General features: G+C 49.6%; 1 protein-coding gene across 1 annotated transcript in view; it reads left to right on the top strand.

The window, feature by feature from the left end:
- The window catches only part of LOC115364841 (rap guanine nucleotide exchange factor 1-like), a 21,758-nt gene extending 8,012 nt beyond the window's left edge, over positions 1 to 13,746 (top strand). The window contains exons 8-23 of the mRNA XM_030059476.1: positions 945 to 1,106; positions 1,191 to 1,331; positions 1,794 to 2,125; positions 2,789 to 2,829; positions 4,347 to 4,509; positions 4,615 to 4,690; positions 4,804 to 4,888; positions 7,902 to 7,994; positions 8,317 to 8,505; positions 9,061 to 9,145; positions 10,256 to 10,350; positions 10,673 to 10,751; positions 11,668 to 11,769; positions 12,430 to 12,527; positions 12,775 to 12,915; positions 13,213 to 13,746. Of these exons, the coding sequence (XP_029915336.1) occupies positions 945 to 1,106; positions 1,191 to 1,331; positions 1,794 to 2,125; positions 2,789 to 2,829; positions 4,347 to 4,509; positions 4,615 to 4,690; positions 4,804 to 4,888; positions 7,902 to 7,994; positions 8,317 to 8,505; positions 9,061 to 9,145; positions 10,256 to 10,350; positions 10,673 to 10,751; positions 11,668 to 11,769; positions 12,430 to 12,527; positions 12,775 to 12,915; positions 13,213 to 13,348 (2,018 nt within the window). The 3' untranslated portion in view covers positions 13,349 to 13,746. The remainder of the gene's footprint in view (positions 1 to 944; positions 1,107 to 1,190; positions 1,332 to 1,793; positions 2,126 to 2,788; positions 2,830 to 4,346; positions 4,510 to 4,614; positions 4,691 to 4,803; positions 4,889 to 7,901; positions 7,995 to 8,316; positions 8,506 to 9,060; positions 9,146 to 10,255; positions 10,351 to 10,672; positions 10,752 to 11,667; positions 11,770 to 12,429; positions 12,528 to 12,774; positions 12,916 to 13,212) is intronic.
- The last annotated feature ends 311 nt before the right edge of the window (positions 13,747 to 14,057 follow it).

The raw sequence follows: 14,057 nt of genomic DNA, 5'->3' as shown, positions 1-14,057 counted from the left end.
GCTGAATCTGCCTCAGCAGGTACTGTCCGTGGTGCTGAATCTGTCTCAGCAGGTACTGTCCGTGCTGCTGAATCTGCCTCAGCAGGTACTGTCCATGGTGCTGAATCTGCCTCAGCAGGTACTGTCCGTGGTGCTGAATCTGCCTCAGCAGGTACTGTCCGTGGTGCTGAATCCGCCTCAGCAGGTACTGTCCGTGGTGCTGAATCTGCCTCAGCAGGTACTGTCCGTGGTGCTGAATCTGCCTCAGCGGGTACTGTCCGTGGTGCTGAATCTGCTGAGGCATTTCATTCTCTTTATTATAGAAATTAAAGCTCCATAAAATTCATGGAGGATCTTGTTCAGCTCTTCTTTCCTTACAGCTGAGAAATCAGCTGTTTGCCCGGTGTTTGTCAGGTAGTCTTGTAGACATTTGACGGCCCAAGACGTTGACCGGGCCGTACCGGCTTCATTTCCTGACCTCTCCAGCTGATCCAGCTCTTCACTCGTCACTCTCGCGTATCTCTCCTTTTTCTCTTCTGTCTTGTCTTCCTCGTTCAGCCGTTCATCCAAACTTAGGTCGACAAAGAAATCAACACTGACAACCAAACGGTCCATTATGCAGGCGAACAAAGCTGACAGCGGCTTTTGATGCAGGTTTCAGTGAAACGTTTCGTGTTGCGATAGAAACCACACAGACTCGGACAATAAGATATAGGCGGAGTAATATTTTGCAGATGTTGTTGCAGACGTTCTTCCAGAATTGGTGATCGGTGTTGATGTTAAGGTCTTTTTCCCATTTGTTTATTGGAATATGATGTGTATCATCATTGGGGGATATAAGTTTATACAGTTTGTTGCCTGTTGCCAGGGCGACAGCCACGGTGTCGGGTGATGTCATGCTTAGGGTGCGTTTGTTTTCTGACACAAACAAACTGATTCCTCTGTTGTTCTCTCGTTCTCTCCAGAGGAGGATCCAGATTACGACTTCCTGCATAAAGACCTCTCCTCCAGCGAGACGCTGCCCCCCCTCCCTCCTCTCCTGCCTTCTCCTCCTCCCTCCTCCTCCCCATCCTCCCCCTCCTCCCTCCCCCCAGCCCTGCCGGAGAAGAGGCGGCGCAGTGCTCCAGGTGAGAACACCTGCCTGTCTGTCCTCTCCTCGCTGCTCTGCTGCTCTCGGCTTGACTCTCCTCGCTGTTCTGCTCTGTTTGCAGGAGGCAGTAACTCTGAGGCCCCGCCTCCTGCTGGGTTAGACTCCGCCCCTCAGCAGCAAGGCCCCTCCCCTGACAACCAGCCCTCCACCCCCCTCTCCCCCAGCGGGACGCCACCCCCCCTCCCGGAGAAGAAACGACACAGTGAGTTCAGAGAGAGACAGAGAGAGAGAGACAGAGAGAGAGACAGAGACAGACAGACAGAGAGAGACAGAGAGAGAGAGACAGAGAGAGAGACAGAGACAGACAGACAGAGAGAGACAGAGAGAGAGAGACAGAGAGAGAGAGAGAGAGACAGACAGACAAGGAGAGACAGACAGAGAGAGAGAGACAGACAAGGAGAGACAGACAGAGAGAGACAGACAGACAGAAAGACAGACAGACAGAGAGAGACAGACAGACAGACAGACAGACAGACAGAGAGTGTGGCTCAGGTGTCTCCCTGTCCAGCGCCCCCTTGTGGAAACAGTGTGTTGCTCTTAAAATGAGCTCAGCTTATTGACAGTTCCATCACCACAACAAAATCATTAATATCTGTCTGTCTGTCTGTCTGTCTGTCTGTCTGACTGTCTGTCTGTCTGTCTGTCTGACTGTCTGTCTGTCCAGTCCACCAGTACCTGCAGTGCCTGTCTTACAGCGCTCCAACAGGAGCCATGTCGTTCTACCCGCGACCTTCGACCCTCAGCCAGCGCTACACCAACAGGCAGCGGGAGCTGGAGATGACCTACCAGCTCACACACACACACCTGGACACACACACCGAGTCGGACACACACCTGGACACACACACCGAGTCGGACACACACCTGGACACACACACCGAGTCGGACACACACACCGAGTCGGACACACACACAGAGCCGGACACACACCTGGACACACCCCCCCCCTCTGACCTGCCTCCTGCTCCAGCTCTACCACCGAAGAAGAGGCAGCTGGTAAGACAGAGAGCAGCTTCAGCCAACCAGTTCAGGCCTCTGAGCTCCCAGTAACTGACTCCAGTAACTGACCCCAGTAACTGACTCCAGTAACTGACTCCAGTAACTGACCCCACTAACTGACCCCACTAACTGACCCCAGTAACTGACTCCAGTAACTGACCCCATTAACTGACCTCAGTAACTGACTCAGTAACTGACCCCAGTAACTGACCCCACTAACTGACCTCAGTAACTGACTCCAGTAACTGACTCAGTAACTGACTCAGTAACTGACCCCAGTAACTGACTCCAGTAACTGACTCAGTAACTGACCCCAGTAACTGACCCCATTAACTGACCTCAGTAACTGACTCCAGTAACTGACCCCAGTAACTGACCCCAGTAACTGACCCCATTAACTGACCCCAGTAACTGACCCCAGTAACTGACCCCATTAACTGACCCCAGTAACTGACCCCAGTAACTGACCCCATTAACTGACCCCAGTAACTGACCCCAGTAACTGACCTCAGTAACTGACTCAGTAACCACAGCAGGTACCCGTGAACACAACTGAGCTCTTTCAAAAATATGTAAATTAGGATAAAAATTACAGCATCTTCAGGAAACTGTGATGAAGAGGATGATGAGGATGATGATGGTTGTTCTCATTCTTTCCAGGATTCTGCAGGAGATAACAGAGAGAATGAGACCAATGACTGGTGAGACACACACACACACACACACACACACACACACACACACACACACAGCTCCAGTCTGAGAGGAAACAAAGGTGCTGTGATGCTGGAGAGGATTTTATTTTGAAAAGTCCGGCGCTCTGTCAGAATTATTTCAGCAAAAAGATGGAACCAGCTCATTCTGCCAGATTCTCCTCAAAATGTGTCAGCCTGCCGTTTGTTTGGTCTTCATAAGTATTTTAAAAACAGTTTTTACCAATAACAGGAAATACCTCCGTCCAGCCCCGTAACTTTCACGCTGTGCACGAGGACGAGCAGCTCACCGCCAAACGTCGCACGGTGTCCGACATGACTCACAGTGTTAACAAGTACGATCGTGACGTTTTAAAAAAAGTGATATTACCCTCTGAGGATTCAGCACTTGGTAATGAATCCTGTTCCACCGTCGCTCGGTGACTCACTGCACACACACCTTAACTGGGACGGGACGGAGTTACTATAGCAACACCACAGAAACATTACAGGCAACAGCGTGAATGTGAGCGTCTGACACGACTCAGCAGCATCGACATGAGGCTGGAGTGAGCACGGGTGAGACGTTTTAGCGGCGGGTGAGACGTTTTAGCGGCGGGTGAGACAGTCTTTAGCGACGGGTGAGACGTTTTAGCGGCGGGTGACACGTTCTAGCGGCGGGTGAGACGTTTTAGCGGCGGGTGAGACAGTCTTTAGCGACGGGTGAGACAGTCTTGAGCGGCGGGTCAGACACATTTTAGCAGCGGGTGAGACAGTCTTTAGCGGGTGAGACAGTCTTTAGTGGCAGGTGAGACACATTTTAGCGACGGGTGAGACGTTTTAGCAGCAGGTGAGACATTTTAGCGGCGGGTGAGACAGTCTTTAGCGGCGGGTGAGACAGTCTTTAGTGGCGGGTGAGACATTTTAGTGGCGGGTGAGAGTCTTTAGTGGCGGGTGAGATGTTTTAGTGGCGGGTGAGACAGTCTTTAGCGGCGGGTGAGACAGTCTTTAGTGGCAGGTGAGACATTTTAGTGGCGGGTGGCGGGTGAGATGTTTTAGTGGCGGGTGAGACAGTCTTTAGTGGCGGGTGGCGGGTGAGATGTTTTAGTGGCGGGTGAGACAGTCTTTAGTGGCGGGTGGCGGGTGAGATGTTTTAGTGGCGGGTGAGACAGTCTTTAGCGGCGGGTGAGACAGTCTTTAGTGGCAGGTGAGACATTTTAGTGGCGGGTGAGACAGTCTTTAGTGGCGGGTGAGATGTTTTAGTGGCGGGTGAGACAGTCTTTAGTGGCGGGTGAGATGTTTTAGTGGCGGGTGAGACAGTCTTTAGTGGCAGGTGAGACATTTTAGTGGCGGGTGAGACAGTCTTTAGTGGCGGGTGAGATGTTTTAGTGGCGGGTGAGACAGTCTTTAGCGGCGGGTGAGACAGTCTTTAGCGGCGGGAGAGAACGTGGGTGAGACGTTCTCCCCACGTCACATTTTGCTGGTAAGAACGTGAAGAACGGGCCTGACGTTCTCCTGTGCTGCAGTTCTCAGAGCCACCAGCAGGAGGCCGAGTGCAGAGGGAGGAGCCGTGAGGAGCAGAAGGGGGAGGAGCTGAAAAAGGAGGAGCAGAAGAAGGAGGAGCAAGAGGAGGAGGAGCTTCTGACCAACCAGCAGGAGATCCTGAGCAGAATCACCATGAAGGCAGAGGTACGACCGGGGAGGGGGGTTAGTGTGTGTGTGTGTGTGTGTGTGTGTGTGTGTGTGTGCGTGAGTCTGACCTCTGACCTCTGACCTCTGTGTGACCCTGACCAGGACGAGGAGGGGCCAGATGTGAAAGCAGCTTCTCCTGACGTCCTATTGGTCCACGCCACCGGGGTCAACAACGCCGGTGAGGAGACGCCCAGCATCGTCCAGCTGGAGGTCACACCCCCGAGCCATCAGCTGACATGTTCTTTCTGTGTGTGTGTGTGTGTGTGTGTGTGTGTGTGTGTGTGTGTGCAGAGCAGGTCCTGTACTGTGAGGCCTTCCTCTCCACCTACAGAAGCTTCATCAGCCCTCATGTCGTCATCAGCAAACTGCAGCGCAGATATCCACACAACCCAAAGCAGGCTAACCTGTGTGTGTGTGTGTGTGTGTGTGTGTGTGTGTGTGTGTGTGTGTGTGTGTGTGTGTGTGTGTGTGTTGACATGCTGATATTGCATGGCCGTGGACGGATGCAGTATTAATGCTGTGGGGTTTTTATGACCGTGTCAGGTTAGTCTTCAGTTTGCAGCTGAAAAAGAAAATAAATCAGAAAGTATCTCGGCAGCGTGACTGGGAGGGACGGCCTCCCTCATCTGAACCCGAGCGGTTGTTTGTTTGTTGTTTATTATTGGACTTGTGTGCAAGTCATGGATTGTCCATAACGAACACCTTGTTCAAACATAGGGATGCTCATAAGTGTACGTGGTACCAGAGCATCCTCAGCCAAAGGTCAAGGTCGTATGTTCTGCTGAGCTGAGCTGTCAACTGATCACCATCTGGTACTGGGTTGGGTTCGATGGCAGGGGAAGCCTTTGGACAGACCTGGTAAGCCCAAGCGTATAGTGAGGGTGAACTGGGAACGTCTGGAGGAGGCCTCGGTCAGAGAAACCTTCAACTGCCACCTCCAGCGGGACTTCTCCCGCATCCCTGTGGAGGCTGGGGACATGGAACCAGAGTGAGCAATGTTCAAAGCTTCCATTGCTGAAGCTGCAGTTGTGAGCTGTGGTCTGAAGGTCTTGGGTGCCTCAAGGGGCGGTCACCCTCGAACATTGTGATGGACACCGGTGGTCAGGGAAGCCATCCGACTGAAGGAGGCCTTCCGGGATATGTTGTCCCGGGGGACTCCCAAGGCAGTTGCAAGGTACCGACAGGCCAGAAGGGCGGCAGCCTCAGCTGTTGGGGAGGCAAAGCAGTGGATGTGGGAGAGGTTTGGAGAAGATATGGAGAAGGACTTTCAGTCGGCATCAAGGTGCTTCTGGAAAACCATCCGGCACCTCAGGAGGGGGAAGCAGGGGACCATCCAGGCTGTATACAGCAGGGATGGGACGCTGTTGACCTCAACTGAGGACGTTGTCAGGTGGTGGAAGGAGCACTTTGAGGAACTCCTCAACCCAGCTAACCTGCCCTCTAGGGCAGAGGCAGAGCTGGAGGATGATGGGGGATCAGTGTCAGTCTCTAGGGAGGAAGTCACTGAGGTAGTTAAGCAACTCCCCAGTGGCAAGGCCCCGGGGATTGATGAGATCCGTCCGGAAATGCTGAAGGCTCTGGCTGTTGAGGGGCTGTCGTGGATGACACGCTTCTTCAACATTGCGTGGAAGGCTGGGGCAGTGCCGAAGGAGTGGCAGACCGGGTTCGTGGTTCCTCTGTTTAAAAAGGGGGACCAGAGGGTGACTGGGTTCCCTGGGATATTCTGTGGGAGGTTCTGCGAGAGTATGGGGTGAGGGGGACACTCCTCAGGGCCATCCAATCCCTTTGAGCCCAAAGCAAGAGCTGTGTCCAGATCCTCGGCAGTAAGTTGGACCCGTTTCCTGTTGGTGTTGGCCTCCACCAGGGCTGTGCCTTGTCACCAATCCTGTTTGTGATTTTCATGGACAGGATATTGAGGCGTAGTCATGGAGGAGAGGGGTTGCAGTTCAGTGGGCTGAGGATTGCGTCTCTGCTTTTCGCAGATGATGCAGGCCTAATGACATTATCGATCTGTGACCTTCAGCACTTGCACTCAGTTCGCAGCCGAGTGTGAAGCGGCTGGGATGAAGATCAGCACCTCTAAATCTGAGGCCATGGTTCTCAGCAGGAAACCGATGGAATGTCCGCTGCAGGCCAGGAATGAGTTCTTACCCCAAGTGAAGGAGTTTAAGTATCTTGGGGTTGTGTTCACGAGTGAGGGAACATTGGAATGTGAGATTTGCTGGATAATCGGAGCAGCAGGGGCGGTGCTGCGTTCGCTGTACCGCGCCGTTGTGACAAAAAGAGAGCTGAGCCAGAAGGCAAAGCTCTCGATCTACCGGTCAATCTTCGTCCCTACCCTCACCTGTGGTCATGAGTGATGGGTCATGACTGAAAGAACAAGGTCACGGATACAAGTGGCCGAAATGGGTTTTCTCAGGAGGGTGGCTGGCCTCTCCCTTAGGGATAAGGTGAGAAGTTCAGTCATCCGTGAGAGACTCGGAGTAGAGCCGCTGCTCCTTTGCATGGAAAGGAGCCAGTTGAGGTGGTTCGAGCATCTGGTAAGGATGCCACCAGGGCACCTCCCAAGGGAGGTTTTCCTGGCACATCCAGCTGGGAGGAGGCCACGGGGCAGGCCTAGGACCAGGTGGAGAGATTATATCTCCACACTGGCCTGGGAGCGCCTCGGGATCCCCCAGTCAGAGCTGGTTGATGTTGCTATGGAAAGGGAAGTTTGGGGTCCCCTGCTGAAACTGCTTCCTGATGATGATGACATCTCAGCGTGTCATCGCCTCGCTCGCTCAGCGACTGCCTGCCCTGCGTGGCTGAGGGAAACTTTTAATCTGCGTTTACTGGCACAACAAAACGCCAACAGGCACAGCTCCTCTCAAACTCTGAACCATGTGTCGCACTTTGATGGCATCACATGCACCAGGCTCCACCCACACGCTGTGACGCTGCAGTTTAGCCGAGGTGGCGGCAGAAAGTCATCGGCACGTTAGCTGCAAAATCGAGGTGAAAAGTAAGCTTGGTTGCTAGGCAACAGACCTAAGTTGCTAAGCGACGTTGCATCAGGATGGAGGACGGGGCCTGATCTGCCTCTGGAGCTCCACCTCAAACCCTTCAGCATAAAGACGTTTTTGTCATTCCTGCTTTAGTTAATAGAGAGAGACAGGATGGGGCAGGGCAGGCCTGGTCTGGAATCGAACCCGCGCCGTCACCCCCGAGCCGAGCCAACGGGGCGCCACTTCCTGTCGTCAGGGTTCATGTGTTTCAAGGGTTCATGGCTTGATTTAATCCAAAACCGTGGAAAAAGACAGTGAGCAGCTCACAGTCACAACAAACACAAACAAGGACATGAGCTCCAAAACAGCGAACTGCACCTTTACCTGATCCTTAACCTGTGACACGTACGGACACCTGAGCCAGACGGACGAGCCCGCCCAGCTCGCTGCCGCCAGCAGCGCCTTCCACCTACTGGTCAGAGTGGTGGACGAGCTGTGGTGAGCACACACACACACACACACACACACACACACACAGACACACACACACACAGAGACACACACACGCAGCCACAGAGTTCTCTTTGAGCAAATTGAATCGTAGGCACCTGGACTTGTGGGGGGCTGTGAGGGGCTTCATCAGTTCGAAGCGTCTTCCTGAGACAAACACAAGTCCAGGTGCCTTCGATTCAATTTGCCCAAAGAGAACGATGACCTGGATAAACGAGAATATCTATAGACACAGAGACACGCCTCACACGCCTGTGTGTGTGTGTGTGCGTGTGTGTGTGTGTGTGTGTGTGTGTGTGTGTGTGAGCAGTGCTATAGAGCTGGACTCGGAGCTGCAGCAGCTGCTGATGGACTTGGTGTTCAGCCTGCTGGCTGATGGGAAGCTGGGATTGGCCCGCCTCCTGCGCGCCAACATCCTGTCCAAGCTGGAGCAGAGGCGGCAGCTAATTGGCTCTCCTCTGTCACTCCGCCCCCTCGCCTCCAGGGGAGTGGCTGCCAGGTAACATCTGATCTCTGACCTTGGTAAAGGACAAATCCACCCAAACTCAGAACATCACTGGCAGAATTTGTCTGATTTGAAATTTCCCCACTGTGGGACTAATAAAGGAATATCTTATCTTATCTCATCTTATCTTATCTTATCTTATCTTATCTTATCTGTCTTCTGGCAAACGGAGCTCGTTAGCGAGCAGCGCTACACTGATGCATTGTGGGAAGGCAGAGGCCTGGCTGTTGCTAGGCAGAATTTAGCAGATTAATAGCAGATTAATTGATTTCTCTGAAAAACATGGAAAAAAGGCAAAAAGCAGTTGAACCAGAAATGACATGAAAATGAGCAGCAAATGAGATTCTGAGAAACTGAGAAGTAAAAAAAAGGAAATGACCTGAAAAAATGTCCTTAAGCATAATTTGAAATGAATAAATGAATAAAAGAATGAATGTATTTATTTTTCAAAAATGTGATACAGTAAGACTCCTCTGATTCCTGTCGAGCTGCATCTCAGCGTGTGTGTGTGTGTGTGTGTGTGTGTGTGTGTGTGTGTGTGTGTCTCAGACCAGGGACTCTGCTGGACTTCAGGAGTCAGGACGTGGCTGAGCAGCTCACTCTGCTGGACTCCCAGCTCTTCTACAAGATTGAGGTCACACCTGCCTGTCTGTCTGTCTGTCTCCACCTGCCTGCCTGTCTGTCTGTCTCCACCTGTCTGTCTGCCTGCCTGTCTGTCTCCACCTGTCTGTCTGTCTGTCTGTCTGTCTGTCTGTCTCCACCTGTCTGTCTCCACCTGCCTGTCTGTCTGTCTCCACCTGTCTGTCTGTCTGTCTGTCTGTCTCCACCTGTCTGTCTCCACCTGCCTGTCTGTCTGTCCCCACCTGCCTGTCTGTCTGTCTACTACTAACTAACACTGATATTACTGCTGGTATGTGACTGCAGTAGAAGTAAAAGTACTGTTCCTCTGCTGGTATGTGACTGCAGTAGAAGTAGAAGTACTGTTCCTCTGCTGGTATGTGACTGCAGTAGAAGTAGAAGTACTGCTCCTCTGCTGGTATGGGACTGCAGTAGAAGTAGAAGTACTGTTCCTCTGCTGGTATGTGACTGCAGTAGAAGTAGAAGTACTGTTCCTCTGCTGGTATGTGACTGCAGTAGAAGTAGAAGTACTGTTCCTCTGCTGGTATGTGACTGCAGTAGAAGTAGAAGTAGTGCAGTAAAAATGTCCTGCAGTAAAAGTCCAAAGTGTCTCATGTCAAATGTCCTGGCAGTAAAAGTGACTGAGCTCCTTTTTCCAAACAGTAACTGTGTTAGCTGGGATCTTTTCCAGAGAACACGCTGCACACTGCATGCTTTTAAAGGGGCATTACACTCAACTGAAGTGAGGACCCTGTAGACTCAACTGACACATGTGGGATAAACACAGCTTGTGATGTGATGATGTCCACTTTTTTTTGCCAGTTGAGTCTAAATGGTCCTCACTGCAGTTTTTCATTGTATAGCTTTTATTGTGAAATTTGGAAAATGACTAAAAGTAGAAGCAACAAAGTAGAAGCAGGTTCCTCTTCTCATCTCTGCTGACTGAGCTTTTATTGTGAAAGGTTCCACAGTCTGTTCTCTGTAATGGATCTGATTTAAACTGCAGTGAAGGACAAAAAGTCAAATTACTGAGGCATTTTAGTCTAAACTTTGTGTGTGTGTGTGTGTGTGTGTGTGTGTGTGTGTGTGTGTGTGTATGTGTGTGTGTGTGTGTGTGTGTGTGCAGCTGCCGGAGGTGTTGCTGTGGTCCAAGGAGCAGAACGAGGAGAAGAGCCCCAACCTGACGGCCTTCACCCAGCACTTCAACAGCGTCTCCTTCTGGTGAAACACACAAACTTCACCTGCTTTGTTTGGCTTCTTCATTTTTGGGGAACTTTATTTTTTGGAATTTTCTTGTAACTGAATTTTAAACACAAAATTCATAATTATAATTCTTCAACTGTATATAATTTAGTACATTTCTGGTAAACTGATTGGTTAATTTTCAGCAGTTTATTTTTGGGGGTTATTTTGGTTTTGTCTGATAAATTTATGATGTTCTTGTAATTTAACTGACATGTTAAAACAAAGATACTGCTCTGCTTTCCACTGATTAAACGTGTGTGTGTGTGTGTGTGTGTGTGTGTATGTGTGTGTGTGTCAGGGTGCGTTCTGTCATCATCCTGCAGGACAAACCTCAGGACAGAGAGAAACTACTGCTGAAGTTCCTTAAGGTCATGAAGGTAAACACACACACACACACACACACACACAGAGTTTGACTAAAATGCCTCTAACAACCAGTGATGGGAGTAACGGCGTTATAAAGAAACGGCGTTACTAACGGCGTTACTTTTATCAGTAACGAGTAATCAAAGAAATTACTGTTTCCCCCGTTACAACCCCGTTACCGTTACTGACAATAAAATGCGCCGTTACTTACCACTAATAATTATTATTATTTTATTATCCTATTAAAAAAATGTGCATCTTGTGGAGAAAAAGCGGTGTGTCAATTTTCAAACCGGTCGGACTTTGCAGTTTTTCGTAACTTATCAACATGCATGCAGAATGAGCAGAAATTACAAAACACACATATGTTCCCCGACGGCAGAGCGGATAGTATCTCCTCCTGCCATACAGAAGACCGGGGGTTCAATTCCCCACCTGGACAAGCTGGCATCATTACTTTAAACTATAATGAATGACTTTTTCAAAGTAACATGCCCAACACTGACAATGACAGATGAAATTTGACAGCAGTGTCCACACTGCAACAGCAACGCAAAAATATGTGCATTAATAAGAGGATTTAAGAAAAGAAAAAAGTAATCATAAAAATTACTTTCCCCAGTAATTGAATTACTCTTCTGCAGCAGTAATTGAGTAGTAATCAAAATTACTTTTTTACAGAAGTAATTAGTAATTGTAACTTATGAGTTTTGTGAGTAATTGGTCCCAACACTGCTAACAACAAACAGGAAACACTGTTAACTGACAGCAAATGAATAAAAAGTGACTTCTTCAGAGAGTGAAGTCCTCTTTCACCTGGAGTGTCTGTGGGACCCTCAGCTCAGGGCCCACAGGCCTGGACTCATGTTGTTATGGAGAAACACTGGGAGTAATACTGTGTGTGTGTGTGTGTGTGTGTGTGTGCAGCACCTGAGGAAGCTGAACAACTTTAACTCGTACCTGTCTATCCTGTCAGCGCTGGACTCCGCCCCCCTCCGCAGACTGGACTGGCAGAGAAACACCACCGAGGTGTGTGTGTGTGTGTGTGTGTGTATGTGTGTGTGTGTGTGTGTGTGTGTGTGTGATGATTAGGAGTGTTTACACATGAATACAACATTGTAACCATGAACGTTAAGAAACGACTTCCAGGCAGAAAACAGAACAAAGCTTATTTTCATCCAGTAGAATCTGACTCAGAAACCTGCCTCAGTGTTTTTGCGCCATCTAGTGGTCACATATCATAGACATGACGGTGCAATTGGGCCACTGCAGGGGAAAAAATTATGGAGCCAAGGGGTAATAATCTGGGAAAAAAACTCTAAATGTCTGAGACTAAAGTCATAAAATTATGAGCAAAAACTTTTTCTTATATTTCTTATGAAAGAAGCACCTGTGCTGCCCCCTGCTGGCCGTGTCTCAGGATTTCCTTCTGACTGGATCCCACAAACTGGTTTCACTGTTTGTCACAGTTCTTTCTCATAAATTCATGGCTCTAATCTTTGAGAATTTCTGAGTTTTTTTCTGACAAAGATGTGACTTCATGATCTCAGAATTTTCAAATTTTTTGTCATAAATTTACACATTTAAGTTTTCTCTTAGAATATTTCTCCCCCTCTGGCCCTGTTTTTTTTCTCCACATACTTATGTTTGTTTGTGTGTGTGTGTGTGTGTGTGTGTGTGTGCTGTCAGGCACTCGAGGACTACAGTTCTTTGATTGACAGCTCCTCATCGTTCCGGGCCTACAGAGCAGCTCTGGCTGAGGTGGAGCCGCCCTGCATCCCCTACCTGTAGGTGCACAGCACTCTGATCAATCAATCGATCAATCAGTCAGTCAATAAAGCTTTATTTGTAAAACAAACCAGTGTAACACAAATTTTTACACTTATATTGGAATTATATCGTACTATTACTTTTATTGTGTTTTACTGCTGCAACTTTTCCATTTGCCCTCACAGATTAATAATAAAGAACTGCACAAAACTGTGTGGAACTACAAATAATGTCTGTCTGTCTCTAACCTGTCTGTCTGTCCAGGGGTCTCATCCTGCAGGACTTGACCTTTGTCCATCTGGGGAACCCCGACATGGTGATGACATCACAGGGTTCAAAGGTCAACTTCTCGAAGCGATGGCAGCAGTTCAACATCCTGGACACTCTGAGGAGCTTCCAGCAAGTGTCAGTGTGACCCTCAGATACCAGCCCAGTACTGCACTACTGCAGTACTGCAGCTGAGTACTGCTGTAGCACTGCAGCCGGAGTACTGCTGTAGTACTGCAGCAGTACTCAGCTGTAGTACTACAGGTGTTGTACTGCAGCTGTAGCACTGTCGTAGTACTGCATAGATACTTGTTATAGTAGTACTAGTGCAAGTCTGTTGACATTTTCTCTGCAGTTTCATTGCCAAGAAAAAAACATGAACTGTCTCTCTCTCTCTTCCTGTCTCTCTCTCTGTCTGTCTGTCTCTCTCTGTAGTCATTACTCCCTGCAGCCTAATGATGACATCATGTCGTTCTTTAACGACTTCAGCGACCACCTGGCTGAGGAGGCATTATGGGAACTCTCTCTCAGGCTCCGCCCCCGGAATGCCCCTCGAGCCAATCAGAGATGATCTTGAAGAGGACCGCCTGTCGATGATGTACCACAACACAGATGAATCCGGTCTAACCTGCTCTGAACTGGCTGGTTTGGTGCTAGCACGGGCTAACTGTGTGTTAACCTGTTTAGCATCGTCTGCTCTAGCCTGGAGCTAACCTGGAGCTAGCCATGCTCAAACCTGCTGATAATCTGGGGTAATCTGAGCTAGCTGTGGGCTAATTTTGTACTAAGATAGAGTACTCTGATTTAGCCTTAAGCGTACCTGTCAATAATCCTAATAATGTGCTAACCTCAGCTAGCCTGGTGCTAACTTGGGCTAGCCTGGTGCTAACCTGGTTTAGCTTGTTGTCTCCATCTGTATCAAATTTGTATTATCAGCATACACCAATAAATATCACTGATTACCTGCTGGTCAACTGTCAACTCATCTTCTCCTCTCTGATTGGCTGAGGAGCTGGGGGAGGAGCCACAGGGACAGACTGAGCCAGGCAGGGAACTCTGTCCAATCAGATGTGAGTGCAGTGTTGTAGTGTTGGCTTAGGGTCAGCCAGGACAGGGGGTTTTGGGTTACTGGTATTTTAATTCAGGCTACAAAAGTTTCCAGTCAGTCGGGTCTCGACCACATGAGCATACGGGTGTAAACGCACTGAGGACGGCCTAAACACCTCCAGATGTTCTCAGGGACGCGTTGGGACCTGAACACAAGAGGGACGGGACATGCA

This window comes from Myripristis murdjan, chromosome 9 (assembly GCF_902150065.1).
Source record: "Myripristis murdjan chromosome 9, fMyrMur1.1, whole genome shotgun sequence".
Taxonomy (NCBI): domain Eukaryota; kingdom Metazoa; phylum Chordata; class Actinopteri; order Holocentriformes; family Holocentridae; genus Myripristis; species Myripristis murdjan.
The sequence above is the reverse complement of the archived record's forward strand: the minus strand, read 5'-3'. Positions and strand labels throughout refer to the sequence as shown.